Raw genomic sequence first — 21,969 nt, 5'->3', positions numbered from 1 at the left:
GAAAGCGTCTTATTGGTTAGGCCACAAAGACCGTGGGCTTGCCCAGTCCTCCAACGACATGCAAATCAGGAAAGCCTTCCCAAGATTCCTCCCTCTCTGTGTGGAATGGGAAGATGCTTAGTCTTTTCTCTTGTAAGCCTTATATAAATTGTGAGCCTTGCAAAGGACAGGTTTGCAGATGAGTCAGGGTTGCCAGCAGGTGGGAGTGTGTTTCATATGTGTGGGGAACAGCACTAAGGTCTCACAGGTCTGCTGGTCGGGAACAAAAGCACCCCAGCGTCTCTGAAAAAGCTGTCTGCCATGCAGCCCTGGAAAATTCTAAGAGGCACTCGGCTGAGGGAGCCAGGAGAGCTAAAGATTTCCCAAGATTTTATAGGAGAGCCTTGTATCCTAACTCTGGGCACAATAACTATGAGGGCTACAAAGATCGCATTTGCAATAGATGTGAAAGGCATGATTCATCTAGAAATAGAAGAAAAAGAGCCCAACCAGAGATCAACTGGAAGGTGTTTACAAAACCACTAGAGCAGAAACTGACCATTTAAGTTGAAGAAAGGCTGTTGTCTTAAGAAATAAGAAGGATAGGAAGGAAACTTGTTAAATCCCAAAGAAATGGCATTATGAGATCTACAACTTTGGAGCATACAGTAACCAAAGTAAAAACAGAAAAAGAAAAAAAAAGGAGGAATAGGGCCTAGTTGACGTGTATGCTAGGGGCAAACTGGAGCTCTGGTGCTGTGGCGGTCGCGCAGGGCTGCAAGCTGCAAGGCTACTGGTGAGACGCCAATGGCCATTCCTTGGGAGGAAGCCTGGGTCCTACTCCCTTTGTAAAGCGGCATAGTCTGAGAAGACTCACAGGGCAGTTCCCCTCTGTCCTGTAGGACAGTGGATTTTAGAGCTAGGGGGAAAGGACGAATAACCCCGAGAAGACTTCAAAACCTAATCCCTGCTGACTCTGATTTAGTAGGCTTTGCTAGACACAGACTGGCCAAAACGTCAACTGATTTCACAAAACACAAAGTATGTAAGTAATCATATTTGAAAATAAACGTACAAAAACGAAAGGAACTTCCTAGATACCAATAACTAGTTAGAAAATACAAAGGAGAAACCTATCTCCCCTAATGACAACGTGACTATTAAATGGAGAGAAATGAGTAGGGCTGTCCTTAAGAAGAACTATCAGCGCGTCTATGATAGGAAAGCCTGGTGGCACTGGGGTCCACGCACTGGACTGCCAGCCGCTCTGTGGGAGAACAACGGCGTGGACTGCTACTGTCAGGGTTTCCAGCCTCGGGAACACGAAGTAGGGTCACCATGAGTTGGAATAGATTTGATGGCCGTGGGTTTTGGTAGATTAGAGGAACATTAAAATGTTACAGCAAAAGGCCCCTGACTTAAGATAAAAGAGTAACAAGCCCCAAAATGATATTTACATAATTATCAACCATCCGGAAATTATTTGATAGGATGAATATCATGCTAATTAAAACAGTCATACCCTTTTAATCAATAAAGTGACCTGAAGTTCACTAAGAATGCGGGAAACTCGGAAGTGGAAAACATCAACACGGCATAGGACAAGCAAAACAGAAGAATTAGAAAGGGCTTTCTTTCACTAGATCAGCAGTTCTCAACCTGTGGGTCACGACCCCTTTGGGGGCCGATTGACCCTTTCACAGGGGTCACCCGATTCATACCAGTAGCAAAATTACAGTTATGAAGTAGCACTGAATATCATTTTATTGTTGGGGTGTCACCACCACATGAGGAACTGTATTAAAGGGTCACGGCATTAGGAAGGTTGAGAACCACTGCATTAGATGATTTAAAATATCATAACTCCACAATAATTAAAATTCAGAACCAAGAGCAACAGGCAAAGATGGGGCTGAGCAGAAGTCTAGAAACTAAAATACTGATCCATGGGAGTTGTTAGAATATTAAAAAAAAAAAGTATCCAAATCAGTGGATAACAAGAGAATTCTTTTCAATATGGTGCAGAGACAACTAGTGCAGCATTTAAAAGCATGTAAGTTAGACCTACATGTCACAAGACACTGCCAAATAAATAGCAGGTAGATAACAAAGTTGCATTTTTTTAAAAGTCTGACTATAAGTGGGTGTTACCTTTTGAAACCAGATGAAAATTTCTAAAGATAAAAATACAGAGAAAACCCCTAATACTAGTTCTTTCTATGCATGTGTATGTGTACTTAAAAAATTAAATCACAAACCTGACAAAGGTTCCATATAATATAACTAATAGAAATCAATAAACAAAGCAGTAGGCTTAAAAAGCAACTTTGTGGATTACTTTGAAAAAGATATAGCATAGGAGACAAAACATAAAACTCCTCAGCCACTGAAGAAAGCACATGGCACACAGCTACCAGAAAGAAGGGCTCTTAGAAGCTTGTCTTAAAACAGGAACCACCTAAGTGAGGTGTCAACGAAGTCCACATGGAGGAAACCCACCAGCGAAGATTTATAATATAACATATAAATATATGTAATATACGAGGAGGTACCAAAAAACTCAGAATATTTTTCAAAGCTATGTATTTACATTAAAAAATAATTATCACCTTCAAAGCACTCTCCATTACACTTAATATATCTGTGAAAACTGTGATTCCATTCTTGAAAACATTTTTCAAACTCATCTGTTTGGACGGCTGACAGCACTGCCCTCATTTTTTCTTCACCTCGTCTACATCATCAAATCTCTGTCCTTTCATGTCCCTCTTCATTCATGGAAACAAAAAGAAGTCCCACAGAGCAAGGTCAGGTGAGTAAGGTGCGTGGGGCAAGAGAGGCATGCTGTTTTTTGACAAAAACTGGCGCACTGAGATGGCTGCGTGAGCAGGTGCATTGTCGTGGTGGCAAAACCAGTCCCTGGTCTGCCACAAACAGGCCTTTTTGTCACACACCATTATGCAATCTTTTCAGAACCTCTAAAGAGGAAGCTCGATGAACAGTCTGACCTGGTGGAATGAACTGCAAATACACTACAAGTTGACATTTTTGTCTGGTCAGGAAGTTGACAGATGTCCAGACAAGTTTTGTCATCAATCGACATTTTACCTTTTTTGAAATGAGAAAACCACTCCTATATTTAAATTTTTCCCATAATGCTGTCCCTGTAAACTGTGTTCAACATCACAACATTTTCTGAGGCGCTTTCCCGAGCAGGAAACAAAATTTCACAGTCACATGCTGTTCTCTGAAATCACCCATCACAAAATCACAGCTTGAGCGAAACTACTGTTGTGGAAACATTCACTGTGATCAGAGAGAACTGGCCCGGGTGACGCCACTTGACACACTAACTCAGAGCGAATTATTTGATGTTCGCCTGCCAGAAACAAAAATGCATACTTTCTGTGTTTTGGGGAGGTACCCCTTGTATATTACATATCATTATATCACATAAATTTATAATATAATAAAAGCAAAGATCCCAAACCAAACTCACTGCCATCAAGTCGGTGCTGACTCACAGCAATCCTACAGGACAGAGTGGAACTGAGCCTGTGAGTTTCTGAGACTATAACTCCTATGGGAGCAGAAAGCTCCTTTCTCCCACAAAGGGGTTGGTGGTTTCAAACTGCTGACTTTGAGGTTAGCAGCCCTGCGTGTAACCACTACACCACTATGGCTCCTAATAAAATCCAAGATCAGAGGAGGGAATTGTATTAGAGCTTAAATTCTGAGCACCAGGTCTGCAGAAGGCTGTGCATGACAGTGAAAGCCCAAAATCCATTTGCAATGTCCACACTTGGATTAAGGTTCCATTGACTTCACTCAGACTATGGGCCAGAGATGTGAACACTCTTGACCTTACGCAGAGTGCATGGGAAGTGGATTCCTGTAGACATCGTTGCATTAAAATTTAATGCACCATCATTTGTTCCCTCTCTCTCCCTCGTTCTCTCTCTCTTTTGTAAAGCCCAGTAACCTTTATGAGGGAAAGGGCAATATTGTCTCCGATACTACACGCTATCTTTGGGAACCCTGGGAGGTCACACGGTGGAGCCTTGGGAAAGTTTGAGACAGAAAGTGGCTGCTTCAGAGGAGAGTGAGAAAGCATGTGGACAATGGCCAGAAAGAGGAGTCCATAGAACCAAAAGAGGAGTTCTAGAATGAGAAAAAAGAAGGAAGGAAGGAAGGAAAGAATGTGAGCCCTGTTCCTCTTTTGACCTTTTAAAAAATGTGTTCTATGAGAGGGGTTGGAGCAGAGATCCAAAGCCCATCAGTAGACAATGGAACATCCCCCACAGAGGGGTCACAGGGAAGGGATGAGTCACCAGCGTGCAGTAAAGCATCAGTGAAACACACAACACTCCTCTGGTCCCTTGAGGCTTCCTCACCCTCCACTATCATGACCCCAGTGCTGCTCCTCAATTCCGACTAGACCGGAGCATGGACACAGGTATAGAAAAGAGAGGGGGCCTCACGACACACAGAACCCAGGCACAGGAATGGGAAGAGAGGTACCCGATGGGAAGGGTGAAAGGGGCGGGGGGAAGGGGAAGAAGGGGAAACTGATCAACACACAACCACACACACCCCTCCTGGGGAAAGAACAACAGAAACCATGGGGGAAGGGAGACCGCGCTTGGTGTGAGACGTGGCAATAATAATGTATAAAATCTATGAAGGGGTCACATGGGTGGGGGGAAAGAGGAGCTGATACCAAGGACTCAATAGAAAGCAGCTGTCTAGAAAGGATGATGGCAACATGTGTACAAATACGCCTGAGACAATTGATGCATGGATTGTAATAAGCGTTGTAAGAGCTCTCAATAAAATGATTTTTAAAAACGGTTCAAGGTCCAATTCTACTTTTACTTGGATTGATATTTCCTGCGTGTTATTGCTGTCACTGTGGGTTTGGGTTGGTATGATTTTCGTGTTAGGGATGCCGCACACGCAAGCCCACTAGACTGGCCTCCTTGGGGGTCATGGTGGGGGGGGCACCACGGGCGCAATCAGGAGGCAGCTGTTCTAGACCTCATGGTCTTCATGGTGGTGACCACTGGGCATCTCCTTTTAACATATGTAAGCCACGGACCGTCAGCACGTGAATCATGTCAATAAAACTATCAAAACGGGCAGTTAGAAGAATAAAACAGCTACCAACCAACCCTCAACCACACTAGAAATCAAAGAAGGGAAAATTAAAAAGAGGGGAACAGAAAGGCCCACCTGTGCATTCCTTCAACCTGCGCACACTGCTGAGTCTCCCTTTGTCCAGGGAAAACAGAGGGGCCACCTGGGCAGCTCGGGAGGAGGAAGTGCAACATGAAGCAACAACTGGGCGCTGCGCTGAGCCGCTGGCCCAGGGATTAGTTACAGGAAAAGAAACAGAAATGGGCAACATTTGATATGGAAAGATATTCTTCACAGCATTGTTGATGCTGGTCAAAAAGAAAGAGAGAGAGAGAGAGAAAAGAAAAAGTGCCTATTTCTTCGGGCAAGAAGTAAATATCGGAGAATATCTATATAGCCACTAAAACATTTAATATCGAATGAACGCAATATTATTTTATATTTAATTCTTAATCGAGAATTTAAAAATGAAATGCTATAAAAATGCGATATAAACATTTGGCCACTGTAAAGATTTGGCTACATTCTGATGAGAAGATGAGGGCAATGAATGTACAAATGCGCTTTACACAATTGATGGATGTATGGATTGTGATAAGAGTTGTATGAGCCCCTAATAAAATAATTTTTTAAATGGCATTAGGTAAGGAGAAAAAGAAAAAAGTAGAAGAAAGGGAAGGGAAAGGGGGTTGGGGGAGGCGGGGAGGGAAGGAAACAGGGAAGAAAGAATGAAGGGGTGGAGGAACAGGAGGGAAGCACCAGAGAAAGCTTCAGGGGCGGGGCTGGGGGACACAGACCCCAGGCTCTCAGTGATTATCTCTGTACTGCAAGAAGTGCTGTTATTTTTATTTCTCCCATGTCCTTCCATATGTCTGTAAATTCTCTCCTGTGACTGTATATTATTTTTACAACCAGGAAAAACACAGTCACTTGTTAGAAGACTATTAAGGACAGAGAATTCCTCATGCGGCATCTCTATCAGTTCTAAAAGGCTTGGAGCCTGCAGACAGGGGGAGTTAAAATAATGAGGCTTTGGCTATATTCCCGGGATGCCAAAACAATAGGCTAGCTTTATAATTAACTTGAGAAGAAAAAAAAAATCAGTCGATGAGTTTTGAACAAGTTACCTAAGGGGCTGCAAAGTTCACTGTTGCATGCTGGAGACCCTCGTACTTCTCACAGGAAAAAACAAAACATGATGTGTCCCTTGCCAGCAATATTTTCTGAAAATGGTGCAAAAATGAACAGAGCTGTTTCTTGGGCCCTACCCGTCAGGGCTGGCATGGCAGACTCCTCTATCCAGCTTGATAAAACTTTGGGGCTGTAGACAGGAGCTCTCCCCAGGTGTGCCGGGCACACCCATGACCTGGCATCCTTCCATCCTTAACTAGTCAGGCTCAAGCCACTTCACCGGGGTTAATTTACACCTTTTTAAAAAGATGTAAAGAAAACGCCCTGTCTTCCCAGGGCTGAGTTTCCAAGAAGATGGGCCGCCCCATTTGTCTTCCTCCACCGCTCTGCTCCCCCGAGTCTGCCCATCGTTCGTGGCTTCCTTCCGGAGAACAAGGCCATTTAGAATCATGTTTACTGCTCCAAAGTCCATACTGAGGGAGGAGGTGAATGGAGATGCCCCAACAGGGCTTCTGAAAGTCTACTGGCCAAGACAGAGCTGGTGGAATAGACCACGGGGGGCTGAGTCGGCACAGCGGCGTCCTGCCGGGCCCTCAGCAGCAGCAGCAGCAGCTAGAGCTGTGGGCTACCGCGTCTCCGATGTTCATGCCCTGGAGGGATCTACCTCTCCGAGGTCACAGGCTGAGGACAGCAAGATCCGATCTGCCAATGACCAGTCCTGTCTACCTCGATGCCTTGTGCCTCTCACTGGGCCTTCTTAAAACAAGCAAGCAAGGGAAATAGGTCATTTAACTGTGCACCTGTCATTAGGAGTAAATTAAAAAAAAAAGAGTGGCAGCCTCCTTTACTCATTTCCTGTTTCAGTACTCCATTAAATTATAAACCAAATCACCACTGTCTCTTAGTAAGAGGCTATATTTTGGGCCGGGGTCAGCCAAGTTTTCACTCTTATAACCGGGTGATGCCATCAAAGGCTGTCTATAGAAAAAGAACGTTTGAAATCTGTGGTAGCAAATGGACAATTCTACTGGAGGTGATTAAACTACGGAATGATTTGATAGATGCATTCATCCCAATTAATAATAAATAAATTATTAATCTACAGTCATGTCAGCTACTTGCCAATCTCAAGGAGCATAGCTCTACTCTAAACTCTACCCTCATCTTTAACTCCCTTCACTTGACCCCAACATGCATAGACTTTTTTGCTCTTTAATGAATGGTGCCCCTCTTAGCACAGGCAAGTCTGTCTGGGTCGACAGGCTCCAAGACAGAATTCCACGAGCTTCCATCTGGCCCTGACCTGCTTCTAGGGCCTGAGAGCAGAACTTCAGAAGGAGGTACTAACAGCTGGTCACATTTCCCTGATTTCCATTTTTTTTTAAATTTTACATTCCAAAGAAATGACAGGAGCCTCTGCACAGGGCATTGCTTTTGACAGAATGAAAATAGGAAGAGGCTCTATAAATATTTCCAGAACCTCCCAGTTTGGCACATGGCAACAGGTGGTCAATGGATCCTCATGCTTGGATATGTTACAGCGGGACTTTCGGAAAAGACTTACTGGGTTGTACATCTGATTGAACAACTGCTCAGCTTGCTACATGGCAAAGTGGGGAGGCATTGGGGCACAAACAGAGAAAGAAGGGAAAATCCAGGAAAACAGCATTAGCGCAACACATCCAGGGCATTCACATAGACGACTGCTCGTTCAAAACGAAGACATTTCAGTTCCTACAAATTCCATGGTGGAAGTGAGAGGCTCTGGGGATATACAAATGTTGACTTTGGCGGCTAAAAAAGAAGAGCTGGAATCAGAAATGTAAGGTTTGTGTTACTTTCCCTTTCTCAAGGTAAATCACCCACGAAATAAAGAACGCTGTCCACTTTGGCTGATGCACGAAGTGCTGGCCTCTAGGAATGAGTCAGAAGAAGTGGTTTTGGCCAAGCCTGCGATTTATCACCTGAACTTCAAAGAGGGTCCTAATTAAAAGATTAATTAAGTCTTATCACTGAATTTATAGCTCTTCTTTTACATTCACACAGCCTGAGTTTTCTGCGCAGTCTAACTTGGGGGTGAGATACAGAGCAGCAAACAGCAGGGTAACAATACTAAAATAGCAGTAAACAAGGCATGATAGTTTAATGGTAAACTGGAAGAGAAAAAAATTGAATCAGCCAGAAGATGACAGGGAGCCAAAGGACAGGCTTATCCATGGCCCATCACCAGGCTTGACTGTGATTTCAGAATTAATAAAAAAACATTATTTTCAAAGACCTTCCCCTTAGGTTCTAATGCTTCAGAATGTTCTCCTGTCCCTTTTGTGCAGAGTATTTGAGCATTCGTGAGTTTCAATGTACCAAATAGCACGTTCAATAGCTCTCCCCATTTATATTTCTGGAATGGCTGGCCCATTGGTTTGAGACTTGGGGTCCAGGTGTAGAAGGGGAACTATATCACGGGAGCTGTAATATAAGCGGAGACGTGACGGGCTTTCAAGAGCCTGGATTTCTTTTTCTTCAAGCTCTGATGAAATGGGTAGTGATTTTATCAGAAGAAAATAAAAGCCTCTCCTCAAACGGATGCTAATTGGGAAATGGCCGAATAGCACAAATCTTAATGCCTCAAATGATGGTGGCTACTCCGTTGGTCCCTAATCATCCAGTGCACTGTTACTTCAGTCTGGGCCACCAAAGAGGCTTCTGAGAGACAAAAACGATCACTAAGCAGAGTCTTTCAAAGCGCAGGCATCACTTTGTCACGGATGCCCGCCCCTGTCCCGTGTGCTGTCCAGCTGGGACCATTTGGTCAGCCTCATGGTCACGGTATTCCTCCTACAGGGCCGCGGGCTTTCATCCTTTAGAGGAGGTAGAAGGGCACGTGTCAGAGAAAGCTTGCTTATGACCTCACACTAGTTCCCATGGCCACGTGTGTACTTGGGCATGCACAGGGCTGAGGGTGACGATCGCTGTGACTGTTATCCACAAACGTGCACGTCAAGACTCACTTCCCCAATGTCCCACTGTGCATAACGGGAGAAGCAACTGAAGTCAGCTCCTGGGTTCCACTGTCACCGACAGACAGGGCTCTGTCCTGCTAAACACACCCACGGTGTGGAGCAGATTTCTTTCTTTTTTTTACGGTGAAAATACTTGGATGATGGCAAGTCTTGAGCGACTTCCCACTGGAAGCTGCTGTTGTGTTTACAGCATACTAGAACGATTGAGTTTTTGGCTTCCATTTAGCAAAGGGTTATATTTTATTCGTAAAGAGCACAGCTTTTTATTTACAAGGAGGCCCAGACACTCCTACTTTTATCACTGCTTGTTTTTCCAGCAGCAAATGATGTGTCTATACGCACATTCATATACTGGTGACGGAGAATTTCAAATAGTTCATGTAGATCCCAATTTTTTTTGAGGCAATGGGCACTTGAGGTTTTTACCAGACTATTTATTAACAAAAATTAAAAGGCTATGGGAAGAAAATATTTCCAGCTTTTGAATTTAGCTGATGATTGAGGGCCAAAACCAACAAAATGGCATCTGTGGGTTACCTGTAAAAATATTTAAATGACAATTACCCTATTTAATCTCACTGCAGTATGTGTGTAGGTGATGGTAGAAGCCAAGGTTAGGTACATACTTGAAAACAAGTTACCTTTTCATGAACTAAATAGGTCCTTCACAGAAAGACAATGATTAGCTGTCAGTTTGCTTTTGGTGAAGTGTCTGAAGGCGAAGATGCTGTCAGAAATGATGTGACAGTGGGCACAGCATTTGGTCAGTGCATTTCAGTCTCTGGCATCAGCCACAAAGTCCCTTGGGGAAACCAGAGCTATGCTGAAGGAAGCCAAATTGGATTGCATGGATGGCAATTTATTGGAGGAGTCAAGTCTTAGACAGGTACATTCTGAGGATAAACATTTAAACCTTTTTGCCTCATTACTAGAGGATTTCGAATTTCAGAGGTGATAGATGCTACAAAGGAAGGTGTTGGGCCTGGGCCTGTCCACATCCAGCTTTATCTGAGGGGCTCTCTCTTTCAGACTCGGCCCACTGGGACAACCAGATTGAGCCAACGATTCCTCTCTGGTAGAGTTACCTTAGCACTACTTTATGATTATAGAGCTGCATTTTATTTAATGTGCAACACTTCGAGGTTTATTTATGGATGTGCGCCTGCATGTATAACACACAACACACCTGTGTGTGTGCCAAAAGAGGCTATCATGCAGCCCAGCCAATCTCCATCAAAAGTGTCTTCCATTATGTTTTACTTTTAATCCACTGCTGAAGAGTGGATGCGGATCACGGTGACCTGATAGGCTGAGTAGAACGGCTGTATAGGGCTCCCAAGGCTGTAAATCTTTCCATGAGGAGGCTGCCCTATCTGTCTCTCCGGCAGACGGGGAGGGTCCAAACCACAGACCTCTTGGTCCACAGCAGAGTATGTTAGCCACAGCACTACCAGGGCTTCTCAAACGGGTGAATTAAACCCTTGTGTTGTTTGAGTTTCCTGTTCAGCTAACTATTATTCAGAATACGTGGCTCGGGAAATGGATTTTGCAACACAAGACACTCTTGCTGTTCTGCTACAGAGGAGTTTGATCCTCTGTCTCTGTGTTTGCATCTTAATGACTAGGCTTGAGCAGTATGCAACTGCTTAGGGCCAGTTCTTAAGATGTCCTGGTAAAGTGAGCATGGCCCAGCCACATCTCAGTGACATCTTGGCATCAGACACAACACTATTGGACAACATGAAATGCGTAGAATAATTCCTCGATAGGCACGTTTCTTTCCTATCTCTGTCCATCCATGTCAGATACTTTCATAACCCAAGCAAAGACATCCCCATCCCACCCTGCTACGAAGTTCACAGAGTCAGATCGTACAATGTGCTTTATTGGACAGTTTGGATGCGCATCATTGCTTGTGAGTGGGCGTGCCAACTGCCAAAGGCAAACGGAATGCTCACACTCGCAATGCTGTGAGTCGGATGTGGACGATGAGTGCAGACATACCAAAAGACACAGGAGAGTCAAAGGGACAACGCATGACAGAAACGCCCGGGTCGGAGAGAACACGGGCTGCCTCCAGGGAAAGACGCTTCGTCCATGTCCAAAGCCTCCTCCAGGGGCAAGCCTCCTGCGCCTCGCAGCCGTTTCAGGCCAAGTAGAAGTCATCCTTTCAGAGATGCTGGGGATTTGACTTGGGGTGGGGGGTGTCTAGAAGTTTTAAGTTTCTAGGCAAAGCTGTTGCAAGGTTCCAATAATAATAATAAAAAATCTGACCCACTCTGAAAGGAGTTTATCAAAGTCTAATGGGCCCCTAGACATAGGCTGGTTGCAAACATTTCCATTTATCTTTCTGTGATAGCTGAGCTTTGCCCGTGAGTAGCAGCTGGCTTATATAACAGGCTTTTCCTTCCACTACATGATTTTCATCTATGTTTCCAGCTTTCTTCAGACAGGAAACCTAAGATAATTTGTCAGGTTCACAGGCAGATTTGATGCAGACTTCTCAGGAGTGAAGTTCAGGGTTGCATTTTTTAATCAGTAGGCAACCACAGATAAGGGGCTTGTTTCTTTTGAAAAAATGTCTCCTCCCTCCCAGCCCGTTTTATGAACGCACATTAAAACGAGCAGTTTCCTTTTGTTCTCAGACATCGCTTACCTTTTTCAACTGCGCCTCCAGTTTGCTGCATTCCTCCTTCTTTTGTTCGATGGCGATTTCTAGAGATTTTAATTTGGAGTCCCTCTTCAGCCCTGCCGAGGCTAAGGAGGACGCGTGCTCCTTGAGGTCGATCAGGCTAGACTGGAAGGGAGAGAGGGCTCATCAGTGAAGCCCGCCCAGCCATCCCCGCCACGCCTTCAAGTCTGCGCACAGGGATCACACACACAACAGTCAAGTGCAAGGGTGCACAGGCCTTGCGGTGGTCGACTCCGGCCGGGAAATGAAAGTTGGCCAGCTGACAGACCCAAGCGGGATCTAATTGCAGCAGAATCCAGGTGACCCAACAGTGTGGGCAGTGAATGCCCGTTTCACATCTCAGAGGCACACTAATGATGTCAGTCCCAAGGTGGTCTTCACGCGTCAGGACAAACAGACCCTGGCCCTTCCGTTTACATTGACTGCTGTCAGGTCGTGCAGACTGGGGGAGGAACAGGACGGAAAAACCCAACTTTACTGCTCCCCTCCCCACAAAGCCACTTAAGCATAAAATAGGCATCCCATCAAATGTTTACCCCCTCGCTTGCTTGCCTTTAACCGAAAAGTAAGTCATCAGTGGTTTTTCAAACATCTTCTGGAGGGGGTAATGGTAAAATTATCTTAAATATGAGAGTAAAGTAGGGTCTATGTTCTATTCCATCTGAAATCCCAAATTCAGACAATATGAGTCTCCCTACTCAGTCCTGCAGTTACTTAAATTGTTCCATTCATCCACCTTGCCTACAAACTAAAAGCGATCCTACCGAATCTGAATTCTAAAACTGAAGGCTATACACCCTGGTCTACAGCTCTGAACACAGCTCTATAACTGAGGAGGGCAGCGTTTACCACTGAACTTGAAATGCTTAACACCGTCTGGCTAGGTGGACAATTACAGGTGGGGATCTATGGCCATCCCAACTGCATTGCGAGCTCCCTGTAGATATAAACTCTGAGCTGCTGCTTTTAATACATTTTACATTGTCTAGTGTGGTGGTTAACTTTATGAGACTGCAGTCCCCAGTTATTCGATCAAACACCAGTCCAGTTGTTGCTGTGACGGTATTGATAGGGGGATGAACCTCCACCATTAACTGACCGTCCACAAAGGCCGTGACCCTCCATAACCTAGAAGGGTTGATCCAGCCACTTGAAAGGCCTCGCGAGTGGACTGAAGAAAGACATCCCACCCGTGGACGGAGCATACAAGCGCCCACATGAGGGGGCGTCACAAAGTCTGCGGCATCATACAATGAAAAAGAATAGAATTTCCCCATGAATCTGTGAAAACGCTCATCGGAGATCCATGCAACTCAAGCCCGGTCTAGGGCACTGCTTTCACCGAAGGCCCCTGCTCCCCCAGACCAGCAAGACCTCTCATCAGTGGGCAGCGCGTGACTGATTTGAAGGCACAGGAGAAGCATTTTACTAATGAGGTCCAAGGGCGGCATCTTTTCTTATTCAGACTCCAGCGCTTACAGATGACCCAACTCACAGTTAGCAGCGAGGGAGGAGCAAGAGGACCAGCTTCTTTTGTCCCTGAAGCACAGAAATGATTTTTTCTCTCCAAAACGTGAGGGAATACGGATTTTACATCTGGGTTTACTCAAAACGTGCTCTTGCTCACAGATTCATCTGGATTCTTCACTTAGACACTGCGTGGATTTGTACAGAATTATCAAAAAGCCAAAGAGCCTACAAAATCAACCCTGCAGGGCTGGCGAGTAGTCCAGCCAAGCAGACTGGTCAGCAGGGAGGGGCTGCCGAAGACGGCCCTAGAGGTTTGACTGCCGAGAGCGTGCAGGGGTCAAGGGTGGACACCAGTGCTGATCTCGGAGGTCAAATAGAATGATGTGCACCTCTGCTTTGGAAACGTCCCCACAACTGCAAGGAGGGTGGAAAACCTATTCGATGGAGCATGGAGGAATCCAGCCCAAAGTGTCCTCTCCGTAACCCCTAAGGGGAAACTGTCCGTGACATACACTGTTTGACCTGAAGAACAGAGGTAAGATTTGAATTCTACGTCTATGCCTGACTCTTAAGAGACCTGACAGGGCAGAGAAGGGCTGTCCTCGAAGGCTTCGGAGATCATGCATCTTGACGGGAGCAGACAGTCCAGTCTTCCTCTGGGGGAGGGGCAGGTGGGTTTAAACCACTGACCTTGCAGGGAGCAGTCCAACTTGTGGCCCATGACGTCACCAAGGCTCCTTTGTGCTTACACTAGCAAAGGGATGCTTTTTACAATGGCTAACCATGATTTAAAGTAATATCCTGAAAAGTAGCCACGTTTGAGTGGTACCTTTCCATCCCACTGGTGCGCCTCCGACCCTCAGGGGCCTCAGGGGCATCCTCAGTTAGAGAGGAACGGAATGGGTGGAAAGCACCTCTAAGGTGTCTGGAACCAGGCCAGGCTGGGGTTATCCTTCCCAGTGCTCTGCTGTGGTTGGGGGTCTTTGAAAAGTTACGGATCCTCTACTTCACACAAGGGTGCTAAGATATAAAGAAAAGCTTCAAGAAGTAGATCATGTGAAGTTAGCAAGAGTAGAAAGCAAACACGGAGGGCCTCGTTGTTGAAAGGGGTTTCCGGGAAACACTTTCTGTTAAATTTGGGTGGATTTACAGAGCAGGAGGGACCATGATCCAGAGTCTTCACAGTGAAGTCTACCAGGGCCACAGTGAACACGGGCAGGGAGGCTCCCTTGGTTTTGAACTCACCTCTTTCTCAGTCAGCTCAGCTTGTAAAGCATTGGCCTTCTCTTTCAGGTCTTTGTTCTCTTTCCGGAAGGACTCGATCTCTTCTAGTCTTTCCCGATCGTCTCTCTCCCGCTGTTCTTTCAAACGCTCGATGATTCTCTCCTGTGAGTCAATTGTCACAAAAGAACAGACAAGAGCCCATCATTGGGCATGTCAAGGCACACTGCACAAGTTTGCAAGGCACCAAACATGGAAGCAGAAGCAATCAGTAGAAGGCATGCTCTAGGCGTGACATGTAGAAGAGAGTCAGCACTGGGAGAGAGGCTGCCTAGAACTGCATTCGGAAAAGAGACTCCGCATGAGCAGGCGTGTGTTCCTGGAAATTAGCAGGGCAGGGTGGCAAGGGGTCTTGGAGACACAGCTTAAAAGCCCTTCGTGGTTCATGGTGGTATCTGGAAAGTTCCAGAACAGGGAGGCACAGGCGTTACCCCTGATTAACAAGGGAAGAAAAAGAAGCCCGCTGAACCCTTGGCTCAGGCCCCTGTGCTTGGGCACTTGACGGAGCTCCAAAGAACGTACGAACCTTGATTTCTGAAGACTCTTCTCTGGTTACACGGGGGCTCCAGAGGGGCACGGACACAGGCCCTCTAGGACTTAGGGCAGAACTCACAGTAAGCACATCAGAGAAAAGAAAGAATGAGCCTATGGTGCATTCAATTTCCCATGTGTCTGGAGAGTTTTGCTTCCATGTTTTTTCAGTGGCTTTTTGGCATTCAGAAGATAAGCCAGACCATTGGCTGAAAATAAAATTTGAACCTCAGCTTACTGGATCCCTGTGAGGCTCTGTGATAGGTGTTTCTCCTCTAGTCCCCACCACCTCTGTAAGATCTCGGCCAGTGTTCCTGGGATGGCAACTGGGTGAGCAATCTGAGGCTCAGAGAGACCATCTGAGATGGCCTAAGAGGAGCCAGCTCCCAGAGAGACACTCAGTCTGGTATCCATGTCTCTGGCACAAATGTGCCTTGAAGCCATTCAAGCAGGTACAAGGAGCTACCTGCTATGACGCTCATACTAAAATGAAGACAGGGCTTTGAAAGAAACGTTCTCTAGAGTACGGCCCGTATGGATGTCAGCAATCCCCAGATGGCACCGATGGCGAGCACCAAGCCACTAACTGAAAGATCGGGGTGGTTTGAATTCCTCTGCATTCGCCTCGGAAGAAAGAGCTGGCAACCCCCTTCTGAAAATTCAGCCATTGAAACCTGTGTGGAGTACAGACCCTTCTTATGCTCCGAGGGACACCATGCGGGGAAATCAACTGGACAGCAGCCGGTGGTGCCAGAATCAAAGGGAGCCTTTTTGAGGACCCTAGTCTCCGGGGTCACCTAGGCCAAGTGGAGTAATGTAGCCCACAGGAAACCTGCTCCACTTCTGGGTGGGTAGCAGCTGATGTCTTAAAGCTGGTGAGAACTTTTAAGGTTATGTTGGCCTCTCCCTGTCCAGAAGAAGGATGAGTGATATAACATGAAGATGCATGTAAACTGTGAGTCAGTCTGCGGGACTCCTGGACCACACACAGCACTCTGTCCCTACAACCCACAACCCCAAGACCAGAAGAACCAGATGGTGCCCGGCCATCGCAATCAACCGCTCTGAAAGGGAGCCTAATCATTAGAAGGCGCTGGATAACGTGGGAGGGGAAGCTGGAACAAAACTCAAAATCATTTAAAAAAAAAAAGACCAGGCTGATTTGTCCTATAGAGACTGGTAGATCCCCCAAGACGATGGCTCTTAGTTACCCCAAAGACCTGGAAATAAATTCCTTGTTTGACTCAATTAGACAGGTGTATAAGGAGTACCATTTTAATAGTGAGGTATGCATGCATTAGAATAGCCACTATTAGAGATAAAAAAGGCAGCATCCACCCAGGGGCAAAGTTCCTCTGGGCTGGGGAAGGAGGAGGAGCGGAATGGGAGATGGGGCCGGAAGTGGGATTCGTGAGTTTCATCCTGGGAATGGCCGTCTGCAAGAGCAGGACAGTGGAGCATGCGCTGATGAGAGGAAAACCGATCTGCTTTCCACCCAGGGTACAAGAAAGCGTTTAAAGCGACCCTCCAGGCATCCACGGTCACAAGTTTGTGAGGTGCTCTTCCTTCGCCGTGAGAGAAGCATCCATTAAGTAGGTCTTGAGTTAGACTTCAGAAATTAGTTTCAACACTTCCCTGAACTTCCTTTCAGATGCCATATTATATATATATGTATGTATGTGTGTATATATATATATATAATCAACTCCAGCTAATGCTTCTGAGTTTATGTCTTATATACTTCTAAGTACACAGCATTAGACAGTGCCTGATGCAGAAGACAATCGTAAAACAGAGCCTAAGGCAGGGGCAGGTTAGTCTGAACACTGGAATTGTGATTTAAGATCCCCTGAGGAAGTAACTGTTCTCCTCCAAGGACAATCATTTATGTGTCCAATACTTTTGGTGGGGGTGGGAGAGGAGGAGTATATGATTACTGTTTTACAATTATTTAAAGATACTTTAAACAAAGTATATCATTACTATGGCGGGGGTATAGAAAAAAAATGAGTCTATTTAAACTGTCTGTAGTTTTTTTCTTGATTCAAGTTACAGTATTATTTTACCCCACCTTCAATGCATGGCCAGGGGGCAGATGACCCCAGATCTGCAGAGGGAGGAGACAACTCCAGGGCACGGGTGGGTAAGCGTCTCAAGGGCTCCTCACAGATTCACCAGCATGGTCCTCACTGTGTCTTGCCTCTAATGGCTGTAAGCATCTTCAGTTGTCACAAGGCCACCCAGGACTCTCCATAGCATCCCTTCCGCTGCAGAACTATTGGAAGGACATCTCTACAGGCCCAGACTGGCTATGTCACTGCATTGTTTGTTAGGCAACCTTCCTAGATGTGTTAATCCAGGTAGACTAGAGAAACCAATTCACAGACACTCGTATGTGTATAAGAAAGAGCTTTCTATACAAGAGCAATTGAATATTGAGAAACCATCCCAGTTCAGTCCAGATCAAGTCCATAAGTCCAATATCAGCCCACATGTCTGATATCAATCTATAAATCCCTCTTCAGATTCACACAACACATGCAATGATGCCGTCTGCAGGAAGATCACAGGCCAGCGGCTGGAAAGCCTTGTGGATCCGGGGCTAGTGAAAGAATCTCAGTGCTGGCAGGGGTCTCCACATGGTTCCTTCAGCTCCTGGGCTCTTGGAAATGTCTCACATGGAATGTGTGTGTGCCGCCTCCATGGAGCTAGTAATCTCCTTAGTGCCTCAAATGAGGTCATCGATCTGCAACCTGATTGACAGGCTAAACTCCACCCCTTCACTCTTAAGAGTCTCAAACTGACAACAGATGATGTAACTACCACACCAGGGATGCCCCTCACCAGGCCCTATGCATTTTTGCCACTCAGACCCCCTCCATGGTCCTCCTGCATGCCCATCCTCCCAGCCGAGCTTCCCCAGGGCAGCACCCAGTCCAACGACACTTCCTCACCCAGGGCCAGGCAAACGCTCTGTCAACAATTAACAAGACGGCCGAGGAGCGTTGTTGCTGTGAGTAGGTGCCGCTGATCTGAGTCCCAGAAGTAAACCAGGGAGGGGCTGCAGGAGGGGTCTTTCTTTCTGAGACAATTTATCAATTTATTTCTTTACTATCACGTTTCTACTGCATAGTGAAAATTACCAATTTTTTAAAAAAATGAAAGAATCCTTTTCTTGGAGACCCCTACAGAGAGCGTAACAATCCATAGGGTTCTTCAGGCTGCGATCTCTATGGGAGCCCTTGGCAGGCTTTCTCCCATGGAGTCACGGGGTGGTGTTGACCCACTCACCTTTGGGTTACCAGCCAAGTTCCTCACCATTGCATCACGGGGCTCCATAGATGAATGAGACATAACCTGTAATGAGGGGCCCTTTGGCACACAAGGTAATAGAACGAGATGTGCATGGTGACAGTCCCATGGTGTCAGGGACATTGGGACAGCAGGTTGTTTTTGCTCTGAGCACTTACATTATCGACTGGGCATTGATGACAAAAAAATCAGCAAGTGCTATTAATGTAGTTAAGTGTTATTGATGATTCAATACTACAGCATACCCTCCGTCAATCACAAAACTAATTTAGCTGTCAGCCGCACAGGGCCAGATGTCAGAAACATGTGTTAAAAGGCCCTAATATGCCATGATCTCCTTGATTAACAACTAACTTGCAGAAATTCCAACAATGTGTTCTTGTTTTAGTCTTATTTGCATTGGCAACTCTCCTCAGGCCCTCCGCGGGCTCTGCACAGGCCTAATCTATTTGTGCTTCATCACGGGTGGGAGCTGAATGGCAGTGGCCCCCCCTCTGCTATCTGGCCTTCTCAACTGCTTATCTGCCGTCTGACTACCGCCGGCCTGTCAAGACCAGCCTTATCAATGCCCTGGGTTCCGACACGGTGCTTCTGTGTGTCAATCCCAGGACTAAGTCAAACTCAATCTTCGCTGGCTGAGCCGCAGTCTTGCTTTGCTCATTCCGAATGTTTAAATAAGTTCCCAGAAATTAGAAGGGATGCTCCCGGGGAAGCCACCATCAAAGGGCAATGATGAACTGTGCCTAAGGGGCTCCCGTCAGCGGCCCAAAGACAGCAGACAACGGGACGAATGCACTGTTGTCCTTCGTGTGCTCCGTTCAGTCAAAGGTGGATCCACATGGAACCCTGGGAGGAACGGGCCTGTCCTGTTGTCCAAAATACAAAAGGTCTGGAAGTTTCCTTTTAATCCCATCCCATTATCCATAAGCTGGGTGGCTGCACGGCAGTCCAGGGGATGCAACAATGTCCCATCCCAGGGCCCACAGGGCCAGAGTAAAAGTGGCTTCCTGGAGAGCCAGGTTGGAAGCGGACCCGTGCCACCGTGGATTCATTAAGTTTGCCCCAGCCAAGACATGGGGCATGGAGCTCTATGTGGCCGGCGTTTCCCTTTCTGGATAAGTCATTTCACCTGGTTGAGCTCGTTTGCTATCTTAAAATAGAAGAGCCCCTTTGGAGGGCTTCCCAAAGTGTGGTCTTCTGTGGCGCTTCTGCATCAGAATTCCTGGGTGGACTCATTGAAAATCCAAGTTCTTATCACAGGATCGTGTGGAAGAGCAGGTCCAAGCTCTTGGTCCAAAGTGTCGGGGGCCATGCAGACCAGAGGCACCGGAGGCTGGGCTCAGAGACTCAGAGGGGCACCTTCTCCTCACCTGGCCGGAGACAACGAAACTATGGCACAGAGCACAGGTGTGCTGGCTTCCCGGCTAAGAGAGCATGTGGCTGGGAGACAGTGGGCCAGAGAAAATGACCACTGGCTGAAGAGGGGCGTTTGCTGTGACTGACTGAACCCTGACTCACCAATTGTGGGGGTGGAAAACCCCATGTCCTCCCGTCTATCAGCTGAGAAATCCAATCAGCGTCTGTAGGAGAGGAATTGCAGGAGACTGTATTCTAAGAAGCGTCCTGGTGGATGAGACGGTTTCAGTGCACACGGAAGTGTGATGCCCCTGGAATGACACCTTAAGCCCAAACCCATCTTTGTCCCATGGCCCAGCGCGTCACCAGTTGCTAGGCAGCATTTTTTGTGGGCTTTGTCAGTAGACTCATGTTCTGGGCAGTTTGGGGGTAATTTCTTCCAAATAAATTACTCTGTGTTTGCTTTTATTCTTCATTGCTGTGGAAGGCTGAAAATTAGATGCAAATATAGGTAGGAAACTAATGGGTCATGGGCCAAAGCCAGCCCGCAGAGGTATTTGGTTTGGCCCAAGCACTATGCTTTCTGCAAACCCAAATCCGTTGGGGGCAGATAGATGCTTTCCAGCTTGCCACAGTCGCCTTCCATCCTGACCGTCCTACACCAGACACCCCCTTCGTGCTTGTCCCCCGTGAGCCCTTTCTAGGGATCTTTCCGATGCCTCCTCTCTGGGACCACTCCAATTTCACGTGTGTGAGATTTCAGAGCAGCACCTACGTCTTTGCCGGGATCATTCCCGAAGAGAACAGAACTCGCTGTGCCTATCTGCTGTCTGGTCAGTGCCAACACATGCGTCTCGGTGGAAAACGGAGCCAGCTGTTGGCGGCTCTGTTGCCATTCTCATTGTCTCCAGCAAGACCCCCTGCATGAAGGAGACTGGATATATAAAGCCCTTTCTTATATATAAAGCCCTTTCTTATACACATATGTGTGTCTGTGGATTTGTTTCTCTTGTCTACCCAGACTAACACAATCACCAATGGCCATTTCTGAATTTCCCAACAATGTCTCAGTCTCCTTGTCTCAAACCGATGCCTCCCATGCAGGTACAAGCTGCACGGTGAGGCAAGAAGACCGAGGCAGAAGAATGCAGTGGAAGTAGGGCACCAACAAGGAATGTGAGTGGCCCATGAACTCAGAACAACAAAGGCATCTGGTTTGGAGACAGTACAATGAGAACAGTCCTTAAAAGCAAGGATGGGGAAACTTCATCTCGCAGACAGTGGGCGTGTGATCAGCAGAGCCCAGCCCCCAGCCTCTGACAAAGGACACCAAGTTTGGAGTAGAGGGGCAGTGAAAAGGAGGAAGCCTTTCGCTGGGGTGGGCAGAGACAGCGGGGGCAACGGCCCAGGCACCAGGCAGTGTTGTGCTTGACTGTACATAGGGTGGCCATGAGTCAGAATCGACTGGATGGCGCCTAACAATAGAAATACAGCTTCCTAAGCAACAGATCAGCCACCCCACTGCCCCTACCAGTTGCCACAGGGACACCTCAACTACCAGCAGGTTCAGCCACAGGAGATCGGCTTCAGCAGCGCTTCAAGGATAGGAGGACCACGTATCTGGTGACCGGCTTCCAAAACCTTAGGGATCCCAGGAGAAGAGTGGCTCTGGCTTTGGACACAGCGTGAGGGGGATCGCGTACTTTAGCAGGACACCATGTGTAGTGAAAGGCAGGACCAGAGGAGGAGTGGAGGGCCCTTGGTGAAACAAAGGACTGCCGAGTGGTGGCAACCATGACTCCAAACACCTTGGGGACTGGGAGGGTGACTCGGGACTGGGCCATGTCTCGTCCTGCTTTGTAGAAGGTGTCCCTGCGTTGGGGTTCACTTGAGGGCAGCTAACAGCACAATCATGGTTTTGGTCCGGTCGCTACAGGACGGTCCTGATGATTTAAATGTTCACCTGGCCTTTCCTGGTGAATTGGAAGGAATGGGGCAGGACGCCCCTTACAGGGACAATGGGCTGGAGTACTATGGGCCACTTCACTTCACCGCTGCCGC

The 21,969-nt window shown here is 46.9% G+C and overlaps 1 protein-coding gene across 4 annotated transcripts in view; it reads right to left on the bottom strand.

The window, feature by feature from the left end:
• ERC2 (ELKS/RAB6-interacting/CAST family member 2) overlaps positions 1-21,969 on the bottom strand; it is a 987,816-nt gene that overhangs the window by 522,724 nt on the left and 443,123 nt on the right. For 2 of the 4 annotated variants that reach the window (XM_030885545.2, XM_045290032.1), the window contains exons 8-10: positions 14,674-14,814; positions 11,923-12,063; positions 7,811-7,846 (exon numbers count right to left, since the gene is read on the bottom strand). In XM_030885545.2, the coding sequence (XP_030741405.2) occupies positions 7,811-7,846; positions 11,923-12,063; positions 14,674-14,814 (318 nt within the window). The remainder of the gene's footprint in view (positions 1-7,810; positions 7,847-11,922; positions 12,064-14,673; positions 14,815-21,969) is intronic. The other 2 variants (XM_045290033.1, XM_045290034.1) reach the window with 1 other exon arrangement.

Source organism: Echinops telfairi, unplaced genomic scaffold, assembly GCF_000313985.2.
Source record: "Echinops telfairi isolate 266 unplaced genomic scaffold, ASM31398v2 ScPeMD7_31;HRSCAF=116, whole genome shotgun sequence".
In the NCBI taxonomy this organism is placed as follows: Eukaryota; Metazoa; Chordata; class Mammalia; order Afrosoricida; family Tenrecidae; genus Echinops; species Echinops telfairi.
This window is presented reverse-complemented; position numbering and strand designations above follow the sequence as displayed.